Source organism: Phaenicophaeus curvirostris, chromosome 17 (genome assembly GCF_032191515.1).
Source record: "Phaenicophaeus curvirostris isolate KB17595 chromosome 17, BPBGC_Pcur_1.0, whole genome shotgun sequence".
In the NCBI taxonomy this organism is placed as follows: domain Eukaryota; kingdom Metazoa; phylum Chordata; class Aves; order Cuculiformes; family Cuculidae; genus Phaenicophaeus; species Phaenicophaeus curvirostris.
The window spans coordinates 15,292,248-15,305,663 of NC_091408.1; the positions used below are offsets into that span (position 1 = coordinate 15,292,248).

At 46.6% G+C, this 13,416-nt stretch overlaps 2 protein-coding genes across 2 annotated transcripts; one reads left to right on the plus strand and one right to left on the minus strand.

Moving 5' to 3' along the window:
- Positions 1-118: 118 nt before the first annotated feature.
- Positions 119-4,766, minus strand: EIF2B1 (eukaryotic translation initiation factor 2B subunit alpha). Its single transcript, XM_069871187.1, has 9 exons — positions 4,745-4,766; positions 4,576-4,677; positions 4,056-4,192; positions 3,866-3,982; positions 3,266-3,378; positions 2,317-2,385; positions 1,251-1,326; positions 925-1,050; positions 119-495 (listed from the first exon to the last, which is right to left on the minus strand). The coding sequence occupies exons 1-9, from the start codon at positions 4,755-4,757 to the stop codon at positions 340-342; spliced, it is 909 nt and encodes a 302-aa protein (XP_069727288.1). The 5' UTR covers positions 4,758-4,766; the 3' UTR covers positions 119-339.
- Positions 4,764-11,154, plus strand: GTF2H3 (general transcription factor IIH subunit 3). The gene is made up of 13 exons (XM_069871186.1): positions 4,764-4,842; positions 5,157-5,236; positions 6,381-6,487; positions 7,158-7,321; positions 8,129-8,191; positions 8,436-8,465; positions 9,293-9,321; positions 9,407-9,481; positions 9,575-9,628; positions 9,862-9,930; positions 10,056-10,191; positions 10,274-10,310; positions 10,395-11,154. Exons 1-13 carry the CDS (start codon positions 4,833-4,835, stop codon positions 10,462-10,464), a joined length of 924 nt encoding a protein of 307 aa, XP_069727287.1. The 5' UTR covers positions 4,764-4,832; the 3' UTR covers positions 10,465-11,154.
- Positions 11,155-13,416: the final 2,262 nt, after the last annotated feature.

Sequence of the window (13,416 nt, forward strand, 5' to 3'; positions counted from 1 at the left end):
GTAGCAGCTTTGTGCGTGTTTTCATTTCATTTTGCTCAGGTCAGCAGCAGCACACCTCACAGTGAGTCTGAATACACTGCAAGGTATTTTATTTTACAATATCAAAATACACCACGCATCTTTTAAAATAATTTATTTTAGGTCTTCAGAAGGTGCAGTAACTTCTGCAATTTTTTTAACAGTGGTCCACCGACATGTAAAGTTTTGTTTTAAAAACTGTAGGTGGCTGATAATTAAATTAATCCTTACTGTGTCCACATAACCCCTATAATCTTCCAAGTTTACACAACTGTGATAGTCACTTCAGAAGATGATGCATCCTGTACACAGAGTCCTCTGTTACAGATAGAGTTTAATAAGTTCATCACTGACAGCTGATGGAGTTAACACACCGAGGTCTGTAAAAAGTAGTGTAATTAGTGATGGTGACGTGTAGTCGATCCAGGGATGCTCCTCTGTCAGATTCTGACTTGTTTTGAGAGTGTCTGCTTTGTACTAGAAAGAAATGGAGACCGTTACTACACAGCTGCAAGTTAAACCTCTTGCAGGCAAGAGCAGGACTGTAGTCACAAGCAGATGTTTGTGGTAAAACTGAAGGAAGCCAACTGCTTTAAAAAGAGGCTGGTGCTGCCTTGGTCTCAGCTGTTTTACCTTCTGTATGAAGTACAACCTCTAGTTCCAGGGTGTATTTATTAAACTGTTTCTTGCCCTCAGCTGTGTTTGTGGCCTAAATGAACTAGCTGTTTGTATTACAACAAATTATGGCTGTTGGACATGTGACTGTACCTGGTGTGAAGTTGCTCCATGTTAAAGAGAGCTACAGCAGAGAGGTCCAGATAAATGAAGACGTGCTTAGACGAAATTATTCATAGACATGTAAGCATGCGTCTTAGCTGGCTAAGAAATAATCTGAATTACTCTTACCTTAAACTTATCTGGTACGTCCTGCTGATTTAGAGGAAAAAGTCTTACAAACTTGAAACTTTCTGCTACCACATAAAATGGCTTATTCTGAGCTTTGGCGCACACAGCAATTTGATTAGTGCCAATCTGTGGAGACAGACGGAAAACAACAAGCAGACTAAGTGCTAGTGAGCCATAATATTGCCCTGTTTCCAACAATAAATAGACATTTACTGGATAACATCCAAACGGAAAGATTTTTTCAGAAAGCCTTGAATTCCTCAAAGAAGCCAAACTTCTAACGTCTAGAGTTTACAGAATGATGTAATGAATTCACTGCCCGTTACCTTGTTAATAATGCCTCCGCTTTCCACTACACCTTCAGCACCAACTAACACCAGGTCCACTTTCTCCATAATGTAGCTGTTCAAAGGGGGAAAGAAATCCAAGTCTTACTGGGTAATATGACAAGTGACTTGCAGAACAGAAATTAGTGACTCAAGTCTTTCATTTTTCTGAACTAGTTTTGTGTACCTATGTAAGTTCACGTCCTGTTACACATGCTTGGAGTGAGCTTCCATCTGCTTCCTTGGCAAGAACATTAAGTAACCGTATCTCTTTCAGCCATACCTGACCTTGGCATTTTTGTGTAAATGCTGGAGGAAGTTGACATCTGACTCGGAATGTTACTCGGTTGCAGGATGCAGGTGCCTGCACAGTGAAGCGTAACTGCATTGTGATAACCTTGGCCAAACACACACGGTGCTTCTCATCTCCCTTTCTTTACATCCCTCCAATGTGTTTTGTTAATCCAAAATACAGTTGATGGTTTTCTTTTTAGATCTAAGTGATTTGAATAGACTTAAGTTGTTCAACAAAACTTGTGGACTCGTCCGGTTGAGCTGCTCTTTCCTAGATAGGGGTGCCTGGGGACACAGACTGGTACATATTCTCTTGGAGGCAGCATCTTGTGCATTTTGCACTTGAACAAGAACTGAGATTTGGATTTGTTACTGTTCTTTCTTTTCTCATGTTTTGGACTTTTACGAGGCAGAGGTAATTTAGCAAATAGCTTCAGAAACCCCCAAAAGATAACATATATGCAAATCAGAAAAATATTTAGCCTTTTTGTATAGCACCTCAGGCTTGGGGTTGGTTTTTTTCCACATATCCCCAAGTTCTACGCTGAGGTCTGACTCCATTTTTCATTCTAATATGCAAATATCAAATATTTGTTTTGTAGCAGGCGTATTCTCCTAATTGCACACCTAAAGGTATAACTTGTTTAGCTTGTTTGGTGACTGCAATGAACTAAGTAATAACCTCTGTAGTTTGAATAAGCTTCTAGGAAACTTACATACAACACTAACAAAACTGTGATGAATGATATCAAGCTTTAAGGATTAAACTTACCCAACTGCAGCATCCAGAATCACAGTCACAGGAATGTTGAGGTTCCTCAGGGCTTTTGCCATTTTTTGCCTATTAAAAAACCATTTTGAGCTTGAAAGACAATGCTGGAAACAGAATGAGACCCATGACTGACCATGTTTGCCTTACTTGCAGTTTTGGTTCATGATGTACCCTCTAACAGAAAATAAGTTCTTGTGTAGAAATGGAAAAAAACAGATTACAATAAACCCAAGAAAAGCCAGGTCAGTTTGGTTTAGCAGTCAGAATTAGAGAAAGACAAGTCTGTGAAATATTACTGAGATGACAGGTTATCTACACTGCTCCAGCTTTTCCCCCAACAGGGTGTAAGAAACAAGTGGTAAAGCATGGGGAGCATTACTAGAAGTTACTTCTGTGAAGCTGGAAAATTGTATGTACTCCACTTGACCAAACGTCCTTGGTTCTAGTGAGATGTGTTAGCGACATCTGTTATCTAGCGCAGGATTTACTGCTTCACTTACACAACAGTGCACGCTCTGAAGAGGGAAAGCTTGCTCTCTTGCTATCAGTAATATAATTTATTTGGCACCTTCAAACAAGATTGTTAGCCGAATGTTTCACTTTGCTGCGCTTCAGACAGTACTGATGGTTAGCTCACTTTTGAGGCAAAGAACTAGAAATCAGTTGTCTCCTATCTCAAGGGAAATGTAGGTTGCCTGGCACTGACTGAAAGTTTGTAAACTTTCGAGGAAAGCCTCGGTACCACTGTAATTAGAATATTTAGTATTGGAAATTACTTGCCAATATTGTTTTTTTCCCACTTGTTTAGAGTAACGCGGTACTGTTAGCAAGGGTGACATTTGCAATGCTGCAAACAAGCCTAGCAGCTTTTCTTAAGGCATGACAGACTTGATGCTAGCTGTGACTTACCTTGTTAACCACACTAAAACAGAACTTAATAAGTACTTGCCCAGCTTGATCTGGCTGTGATTCAGTAACATAAACGCTGAATCGCTTCTTTGCCTCCACAGCTGCTTCTAAGACTCGCAGGACCACTCTTGAGTAGGCGTGTGTCAATATTCGCTGCCAAAAAAAAAATCCCATGTTACTTTTTGCTGAGCTCTGGGAAGTCTTTACTTCTGTCAGTGGTGTCATGGCTTCTACTCCCCACAGGTGTCAGTCAGTGTTACATAAACAGCGTGTCACTTGTGCTCTACAGACATGGGATAGCAAATCCCCGTCTGAGCTGGGCTTCACGTGGCCACACCAGTGGGGCCAAGGGGTGACAATCTTGTACTTTAAGTAGAAGCTTGGAGCTGTGACTCTTCAGCAAATCTCAGAAGCAGACCACAAGTTAAAGCTGGATTGCACAGCAATGGAAGTCAGGGCAGGAGATGAATCTTAATGCAATAAACTGAAGGGCAATGTTGCATCTATCTACCTGCAGAAGCTACCACCAGAGAAGGTTGTTGTGAATGTCAGTAAACTTTGCTCCCCTCCCCTTTCTGTGTTTCCCCTCTGCCAGCAGCAGAGCATCAGAATGACAGCGGCCTGGCCTCGGCCTACTTACGGCACCATCTCTGATGAAAGGATGACACAGCTTGGCGATTTTGTTCCTCGAGAGGGAGACTTTCCTCAGGAAGATCTCCCCACGCTCGATCATGATTTCTTTGCACTTGGAGTAGTCCTGGAAAAGGTGGCTGTGTGGGCTGAGCGTTCGGCCGGTCCCCAGCAGGCAGGGAGTGCGGGGCTGCCCTTACCGAGTACTCCAGGGAGGTGAGGCTGATGAAGCGTAGGAAGAGCTCCCCGGCGGAGGAGACGGCCACCGAGGAGTCCACCCGTGACAGCGTGTCGATGGCGGCCAGCAGGCTGCTCCGCAGGCCCTGGATGGTCTCCCCTGGGCAGAGGTGAGGGCACGGTCAGGGCCTCGCTGCAGGAAGACCCGGGGTGGAGACGGGACTGGGACCCAGGGTCGGGGGGCAGAGGAACCTGGGATGGAGGGGACCCCGGGATCGAGGAGGGACCCTGGGGCGGGGTGGGGGGCCGGGGACAGAGGGCGGGACCCAGGGATGGAGAGGGTGGCCGGGACCCAGGGTCGGGGGGCAGAGGAACCTGGGATGGAGGAGGAGGAATTTGGGATGGAGAAGGGACCCTGGGACGGAGCGGGGGGCCGGGGACAGAGGGCGGGACCCAGGGTCAGGGGGGCACCTGGGAGCGAACAGGGGACCCTAGGACGGATGGGGGGACGGATGGGGGGACCCGGGGGGCCCGTGCGCCCACCTCGGTCCTGCTTGAGGAAGTCGAGCAGCGCGCGGATGGCGGCCACGGCCGAGGAGAGGTCGGGGTCATCCCTGAGCTGCGCTCGGAAGGTCTCGATGAGATCTGCAAAGCAACGCGGCGTCAGTACCCGCCCCGCGCCCCCGGCCCCGGCCCCCGGCCCGCTCCGCACCCGCCGCGCCCATGGCCGCTCCCGCCGCCCCGGAGGAGGCGGAGCCGGCGCCGCGTCACTGGCGAGCGACGGGGCCGCGGGCGGCGCCATGAGCGCGGGTGAGGGGCTGGGGGCCGGCACCCCCGGGACACCCCCTGCTATCACCCCTCCTCGTGCCATCATTCCCCCTGTGCCATCCCTCCTGTCCCGTCCCCCATGTCCTGTCCCCCCCCGTGCCATCTCCCCCATCCCACCTCCCCTGTGCCATACCCCCCTGTCCCATCCCCCCGTCCCATCCCCCCTGTGCCATCCCCCCCGTCCCATCTCCCCTGTCCCTTCAGCCCCTGTCCCATCCCCCCCCATCCCATCTCCCCGCCCCAGGCCTCCCCTCTCCCGGGCTCAGGGTGATGTCTCTGCGTTGTCACCTTTTCAGAGGACGAGCTTAGCCTGCTGGTCATCATCATTGACACCAACCCGATCTGGTGGGGGAAGAGGGTGCTGGGAGAAGCCGAGGTACTGGGTGCTGGTGCTGCTGGTGGCGATTTCTGAGGAAAATAAGTTTGGGTTTTGTTAATGTTAATAAGTAGCCCACAAACGGGATCAGTCTGTGCAACTGGTATCACGCAAAACCAGGCTGGGCAGAAATGGTTTGGGAGGACAATTATAGAATCATTAAGGGTGGAAAAGCCCTTGGATCACCAAGTTCAACCATCAACATGACACCAATGTACCTAGTAAACCACGTCCCAAAGTGCCACATCTATGTGTTTTTGAACACCTCTAGGGATGGTCACTCCTGAGTAGCTCTGAAGAGAAGGACCTGGGGGTGCTGGTGGATGAGAAGCTCAATATGAGCCAGCAGAGTGCATCTGCAGCCCACGAAGCTGGCCATGGCCCCGCATCCAAAGAAGTGTGGCCAGCAGGGTGAGGGAGGGGATTCTGCCCCTCCACTCTCGTGAGACCCCCCAGTCCTGTGTTCAGTTCCAGAGGCCTCTGCACAGGGAGGACATGGAGCTGTTGGAGCGAGGCCAGAGGAGGCCACGGAGATGATGTGAGGGCTGGAGCACCTCCTGTATGAAGACAGGATGAGAGAGTTGGGGTTGTTCAGCCTGGAGAAGAGAAGGCTCCGGGCAGACTTTAGAGCAGCTTCCAGTCCTGAAAGGGGCTCCAGGAAAGCTGAGGTGGGGCTCTTGATCAGGGAGTGCAGGGATAGGACGAGGGGGAAGGGTTTTAACCTGAAAGATGGGAGATTGATATGAGATGTTAGGAAGAAATTTTTTCCTGTGAGGGCAGGGAGGCCCCAGCCCAGGTTGCCCAGGGCAGTGGTGGCTGCCCCATCCCTGGAGGTGTCCCAGGCCAGGCTGGATGGGGCTTGGAGCAGCCTGATCCAGTGGGAGGTGTCCCTGCCCATGGCAGCGGGTGGAACTGGATGGGCTTTGGGGTCCTCTCTGACCCAAACCATTGTAGGATTCTATGATATTGTCTCTTTGTCAAAGCTTTTTTTCCTAATCACTTCCTCTTACGGAAAGAACCCCTTCCTGTCTTCAAATTCAATATCTCTTAGCGACAGTTATTTGAGAGGCTGATTTAAAATTACTTAACTGTGGATGTTATTGTAGTATATCTACTTTCTTCTTCTTTTTTTTTTTTCCTACAGTTTACCCTGTCAAAATGCATTGATGCAGTGATGGTACTGGGAAATTCGCACTTATTTATGAGTCGCACCAACAGACTTGCTGTAATAGCGAGTCACACGCAAGAAAGGTGTGGTTGCCTCTTAACAGTATAAAGGTTTAAAGCATACTTTCCTCTATCTGTCTCTTATGTTCTTGTTGGACTGAAGTATATGATTGAAATGACCTTTAAAATGCTTAACATATCATTGTCATTAAAACCATAAATTAACTAAAACTGCATAGGAAAGAAATAATCAACTTAAAGCCTTACACTAAGCAAACTGCATAGGAAAGAAATAATCAGCTTAATGCCTTACACAAAGCAACAGAGGCTTATAGGACAGAAAGGAGATTTAAATAGGACAGAAAGGAGATTTAAACAGAATTTTACTTAAATCTGTATGGAGAGAGAGGATGGTAGTGGTGTGGCAAGCAGGACAATGGAAGTGCCTGAAGTTTCCTGTTTAGTGGATGTTTCCAGCTATTCGTGAGCCTCAGGATCAGCCACTAAGTGCAGGCATGGTATCTGTTTGCAAATTCTCTTAAGAGGTGTCTTGAAAGGAAGGAGGTGAATGTGGGTTCTACTCCATTTCGAGTTTGAAGGTTGCCTGCCTTGTGTAGTCTCTTTAATGTATAAAGTATTAAAATTATTTGAAACTATATTTCAAGTATTGCTGTCCACAGCTGGTTAGTTTATTGCATTTTTTCTTGTAATGTTAAGGACAAAACATGAATACTTTGTTTTTTCTCTGTTTCAGCCGTTTCTTATACCCTGGGAAGCATTGGGCTTTTGCAGATATCTTTGGAGATGGCAGTAGTTCTGTGGAATCTAATTGCTCTGGCAGCAAGGATGGAAAATATGAGTTGTTAACGGCAATAAACGATGCGATTGCAGAAGAGATTAAAGACCTCATGACAAAAAGTAAGGAAAAGGAAATTCTCGGCTTAATATGTAGAATTGCAAAACACTTGGACTTTCAAGGAATTGTAGGAATTTCCTTTATTTTCATAGACTCATAGAATGGTTTGGGTTGGAAGGGACCTTAAAGGTCATCTATTTCCAAACCCTTGCCATGGGCAGGGACACCTCAAGCTTCTCATCAGTCATTGAAATCACATTTTGATCACGTGAACTCTAATATAGAATCATAGAATAACCAGGTTGGAAGAGACCCACTGGATCATCGAGTCCAACCATTCCTATCAAACGCTAAACCATGCCCCTTAGCACATCATCCACCCATCCCTTAAACCCCTTCAGGGAATGTGACTCAACCCCCTCCCTGGGCAGCCTGTTCCAGTGCCCAATGACCCTTTCTGTGAAAAATTTTTTCCTAATGTCCAGCCTAAACTTTCCCTGGCGGAGCTTGAGGCCATCGCCCCTTGTCCTGTCCCCTGTCACTTGGGAGAAGAGCCCAGCTCCCTCCTCTCCACAACCTCCTTTCAGGGAGTTGTAGAGAGCAATGAGGTCTCCCCTCAGCCTCCTCTTCTCCAGGCTAAACACCCCCAGCTCTCTCAGCCGTTCCTCATAAGGCCTGTTCTCCAGCCCGTTCACCAGCTTCGTTGCTCTTCTCTGGACTCGCTGGTAGATGGTTTATTATGCCTGACACTTCAGGCCTCTGTGTTAATAATATTTGCCAAAGATAAAAGTTGTAATATTTGATAGGGTCAGTTCAGCAACTGTTTTTATGTATGAAAGTAACTTTTTCAACTTTCTCTTGTATTGCAGCTGACATGAAGGGTCAGCAAACAGAAACTTTGTTAGCAGGATCACTTGCTAAAGCACTTTGTTGTATCCTTTTGATCATGGACTCTTCAAAGCCTTTATTTTTGACTGTTTATTATAATAATCATGTTTTAATATGGGTTTTACTATTCCTGTTCTGTAATAATACTAAAACCTGAAATGTTTTTTTATAATAACTGTGGGTCCTGCTTATTAGAATGCATGTTGGCGAAGGTGGTGAATATGTGGTATGGATACTGGACTTATTCTGAAGTACAGAATGTAGATTCCTTAATGTCTGCTAATGTAGTTATTAACAAGATGAGCAAAGAGTTAAAAGGTAAGGCCTCTTCTCCTGAGTACTTACATAAATACTAGAATCAGAACAACTGATATAAATGCATATGTGCCTACAAATAAATATACATATGTTTGACTCAAACTGGAGTAATAGGTGTGGCCAGGTTTGTCCCAAACATTTGAAGTTCCCCAGTTTAAACTAGGTCTGGGTGACAATTAGAAGTGCAGGACTTGATCATTAGTCCACATTCTTATTCTGATTTTCTGTTGCATGCAAGTAAAATGAGTAAAACTGTAACTGGAATCTCTTTGGAACAACTGGAAGTTGAGAGGAATTTTTTATAAGTCACAAAATGCACAAATCCTCTTCCAAAGCTCCTGCAGAGCTGTGATGATAGTTGAATACCTTACTTGATTTTGGTCTTCCTCTTGTGACTTCTGTAATCAGGAGTAGCCCTATTTGTGCAAATAGTTCTGCAAGGAGCATATTGGACTAGAATCAGCTGTACGTTTCAGATCACTTCAGTCAATTAGAAATACCACATAACTTGAGATATGTTCTTAAAGTGGTGAGTTGGTAATGAATAACTTGGAACATTTCTTTCCTATTAAACATCTAACTGAAATGGATCTGCTTTCATAACAAGTCTAGATTAGTTTACAGATACTTGTCAAATGTTTCTGCTACTCTCTGTGCCACTGGAACTGTAAACCAGTTTCATATACATATTTTAATTGAGACGTTAGATACTTGACAACTTGAACATTCGTTATCTAACAGCTGTTAGATGCCACAGAATTATAAGGACAGACTACAGGTGACAGAAAGAATGTACTCATGCATTTATTTTTCTTTTCAATACTTAGCCAATCAAGAAATGAAATCAAGGATTTTGGTAAGAACTTCTGCTGTCAGTTTTCTTTTAGTCTTGAAGTCCAGTGATTTTATGTAGGTTAACAAGGTTGAATTGCTTTATTTAGGTCATAAAAGCTGCAGAAGACAGTGCATTGCAATATATGAATTTCATGAATGTGATCTTTGCAGCACAGAAACAGGTAAAACTGTCGTTTCAGTTTGATGTATATTACCTTCCATTAATGTGCAAAGATAACAAAATTTTCATTTGTTTTATTTACTCTTTCTTGCAGAGTATTTTGATTGATGCCTGTGTTTTGGATTCTGACTCAGGTCTTCTACAGCAGGTACAGATGTCCTATTCTTACTTGCTGTTTACATTTATTCATAGGTATTTGATAATATATAGCTTGACATGTTCTTAAGCTCTCTCCTTGCCTTTATTTCAAGAGTGGGTGTGGAGATATGTTCAGTGGATCTGACAGTTCCAACATGCAGGCCTCGAGCAGTATCTGGATATTTTAAATATCCTGTTAACCTCATAAAATGTAACAATCTGATCGTGCTCTTTGCTTTCCAGGCTTGTGACATTACGGGTGGCATATATTTGAAAGTACCCCACATGCCATCCCTTCTACAGTATCTGTTGGTAAGTCACTTGAGAAACACTTCAGTGTTTTTCACGTCAGATATGAAATCTTACTGACTTCATTGATGAATTAATGCAGCAGAACTATTCCAGTTTGCAGAATTTTTTTTTGTTTATTCATGCAGTGGGTATTTCTCCCCGATCAAGAACAAAGATCCCAGCTTGTCCTTCCACCTCCTGTTCATGTTGACTACAGAGCTGCATGCTTCTGCCATCGAAATCTCATTGAAATTGGTTATGTGTGCTCTGTGTGCCTGTCAAGTAAGTCTATAGATATTTAAGAGTATGATTTCTTACCTTCAAATGAACTATTTTAGTGAAAGTTGATTCTTTTATTTTCCAGTATTCTGCAACTTCAGTCCTATCTGTAGTACATGCGAGTAAGTGTTGTTTCTTCTTGTTTCAAGACTGGGTGCGGAAATATGATCAGTGTATCTGACAGTTCCTTTTTTATGCTGTTTCAGGACTGCTTTCAAAATATCGTTGCCACCTGTCATGAAGGCTAAGAAGAAGAAATTAAAGTTAGCTGTCTGACAACATTACGTAAATACCTCATAACCTCCTCCAGTAATTCCATGAAATGGAACATACTTGAGAAATCAGTGGCATTTTTTATTGGATTTGAAAGAGAATTGCATGGAGTGTTACTACTTGTTTCTTAAGGGATAAGTATTTAAATTGTATGTCTTCTACAGAGCCCTGTAAATAACAAACCACTGTATTACCACGTAGCCGGTGTTGGTTTAAATATTAATTCATAATTGTGTGAGGAACCAGAAGCTGCAGCCTGTCAGGAGGCAAACCCTGTGAAGCTGAAGGTATCTGGCCACTGCAGAGCTTCACTCCCCCAAGTTATTTTTAAGGACAAGAAATCTCTGATTCATTTGTATGTTGGCGTAAAGATAAGAATGACCATTTCTGGTGTGTAGGATCAGAATTGTAGCACTCTGTTATTCAGGGACTTCAACTTCTTACCAGCTTTTGCTAGGAATTTTTGGACTGAAACACTATCAGTTTTAAAGTAAATGAGGCCACATTTTCAAGATGCCTTAGAACTCACCTTTTTCTTAAGATGCCAACTCCCCTGCCAGTTCACTTGTGTGTACATTCATATTCTTTTGACTGTTCTGTCATTGTGGTATTTCTTTCTCATTTGGATTCTCTTCATTTGTGAATAAAAGGGTCCCCTTTGTTTAACATAACTTCAGTAAATGCAAAACAGCTGGTTAGTCTCTAAGTCTGTTTTTGAAAGCAGAAACCAAAAAAGTGTAATTTATGTAATATCATCGTATGTAGAGTTGGAAGGGACTGACAAGGATCATCGAGTCCAACTCCTCTCCCTGCCAAGGGCAACCCCAACATTCACACCAATATGACAGCAGGCAGACTTTCCTTTGTAGCGTGTGGCCTTATGCCTGGCATTTTGAGAGGGAAGGGGTTTGGAGTAGGCATGCTGCCTGCTTCTGAACAGGGCTTTGCTTGAAACAAACAAACAAATCTCTCACAGCTTTTAAAGGCTGTGTAATGTGGGGGTTTTACCCGTTGCTAGTAAGTGATGTTCTCCTGAAAGGAATACAGAGAGAACTTGTTTCCCACATTGAAGAAGGCAGTTGTTTTTCCAGGAATTTATACCATGTCTTTGTGCTTCATAGAATCCTAGAATGGTTTGGGTAGGAAAGGCCCTCAAAGCCCATCCAGTTGCACCCCTTGCCCTGGGCAGGGACACCTCCCACTGGATCCAGTTGCTCCAAGCCCCATCCAACGTGGCCTTGAACACCTCCAGGGATGTGGCAGCCTGGGCCAGGGCCTCCCCATCCTCACAGGAAAACATTTCTTCCTAAGATCTCATCTCAATCTCCCCTTTTTCAGCTTAAAACCATTCCCCTCCTCCTCTCACAGGATCACAAGGTTGGAAAAGACCTCCAGGATCATTGAGGCCAACCATTCCTATCAACCACTAAACCATGCCCCTGAGCACCTCATCCACCCGTGTAAATACCTCCAGGGATGGTGACTCAATCACCTCCCTGGGCAGCCTCTGCCAGAGTCTGAGAACCCTTTCTGTTGAAGAAATTTTTCCTGATGTCCAGTCTGAACGTCCCCTGGTGCAGCTTGAGGCCATCGCCCCTTGTCCTGTCCCCTGTTCCTTGGGAGAAGAGCCCAGCTCCCTCCTCTCCACAACCTCCTTTCAGGGAGTTGGAGAGAGCAATGAGGTCTCCCCTCAGCCTCCTCTTCTCCAGACTAAACCCCAGCTCCCTCAGCTGTTCCTCATAAGACCTGTTCTCCAGCCCCCTCACCAGCTTCATTGCTCTTCTCTGGACTCGCTCCAGAGCCTCAACATCCTTCTTGTGGTGAGGGGCCCAGAACTGAACACAGGATTCGAGGAGCGGTCTCACCAGTGCCGAGTCCACAGGGAGAAGAACCTCCCTGGACCTGCTGGTCACGCCGTTTCTGATCCAAGCCAAGATGCCATTGGCCTTCTTGGCCACCTGGGCCACTGCTGGCTCATGTTCAGTCACTGTCAACCAACCCCCCCAGGTCCCTCTCCTCCAGGCAGCTTTCTAGACAGACTTCTCCTAGTCTGGAGCTGCCCAGGGTTGTTGTGGCCCAAGTGCAGGACCCGGCATTTGGCCTTGTTAAACCTCATGCCATTGGTCTCAGCCCATGATCCAGCCTGTTCAGATCCCTTTGGATCCTCCCGACCCTCCAGCAGATCCACGCTTCCACCCAGCTTAGTGTCGTCCGCAAACTTGCTAAGGGTGCACTCGATGCCTTCATCCAGGTCATTGATAAAGACACTGAACAGGGCTGGACCCAGCACTGAGCCCTGGGGACACCACTTGTCACTGGCCTCCAGCTGGAGTTAACTCCAGTTCCCACCACTCTCTGGCCCCTCCATCCAACCAGTTTTCCACCCAGGAGAGCGTGCGCCTGGCCAGGCCAGAGGTGACAGTTTCCTAAGCAGAATGCTGGGAGAAGCTGTGCCAAGGGCTTTAGTCCAAGAACACCACATCCACTCTGCTGCTCCCCCCGCTGTCCATGACCCAGAGGCCCCTCCCCGTTGCCATGGCGACGCCCCGCGACATGGCGGCGGTCCCGCGCGCGGTGCTGCTGGCGCTGCTGGCGGCGGCCGGGGCCGGGCGGGCCGGGCGGGAGCTGCCCACGCATCGTATGTCTGTGTGTGCGGGGGGGTGGAGGTTGTGTGTGAGTCCCGTGAGGCTCACCGGGGCCGGGGGCATCCGCGGGCCGGGGCCGGGGCATGGCGGGGCTGGGAGAGCCGTGAGGAGGAGGGCGCGGGGGGCTCGGGGCTCGCTGAGAGGCGTCGGTGAGTCCCCCCAGCCCAGAAACCAGCCCGGGGCTGCAGCGCGAGCGTGGGCAGCGGCGCGAGGGACGGCATTCTGCCCCTCTGCTCACCTCTTGTGGGACCCCGCGTGGAGCCCCGCGTCCCGGCCTGGAATCCACAACGTAAGAAGGAGATGGAGCTGT

Bases quoted from the DNA above. Each gene is read 5' to 3' on its own strand.
- GTF2H3 (XM_069871186.1), top strand. The intron at 7,322-8,128 runs GTAAGGAAAAGG...CTTGTATTGCAG, and splicing joins TAAAGACCTCATGACAAAAA to CTGACATGAAGGGTCAGCAA. The intron at 9,931-10,055 runs GTAAGTCACTTG...TTATTCATGCAG, and splicing joins CCCTTCTACAGTATCTGTTG to TGGGTATTTCTCCCCGATCA.
- EIF2B1 (XM_069871187.1), bottom strand. The intron at 3,983-4,055 runs GTAAGGGCAGCC...CACCTTTTCCAG, and splicing joins TCACCTCCCTGGAGTACTCG to GACTACTCCAAGTGCAAAGA. The intron at 496-924 runs GTAAGAGTAATT...ATTTCTTTCTAG, and splicing joins ACGTACCAGATAAGTTTAAG to TACAAAGCAGACACTCTCAA.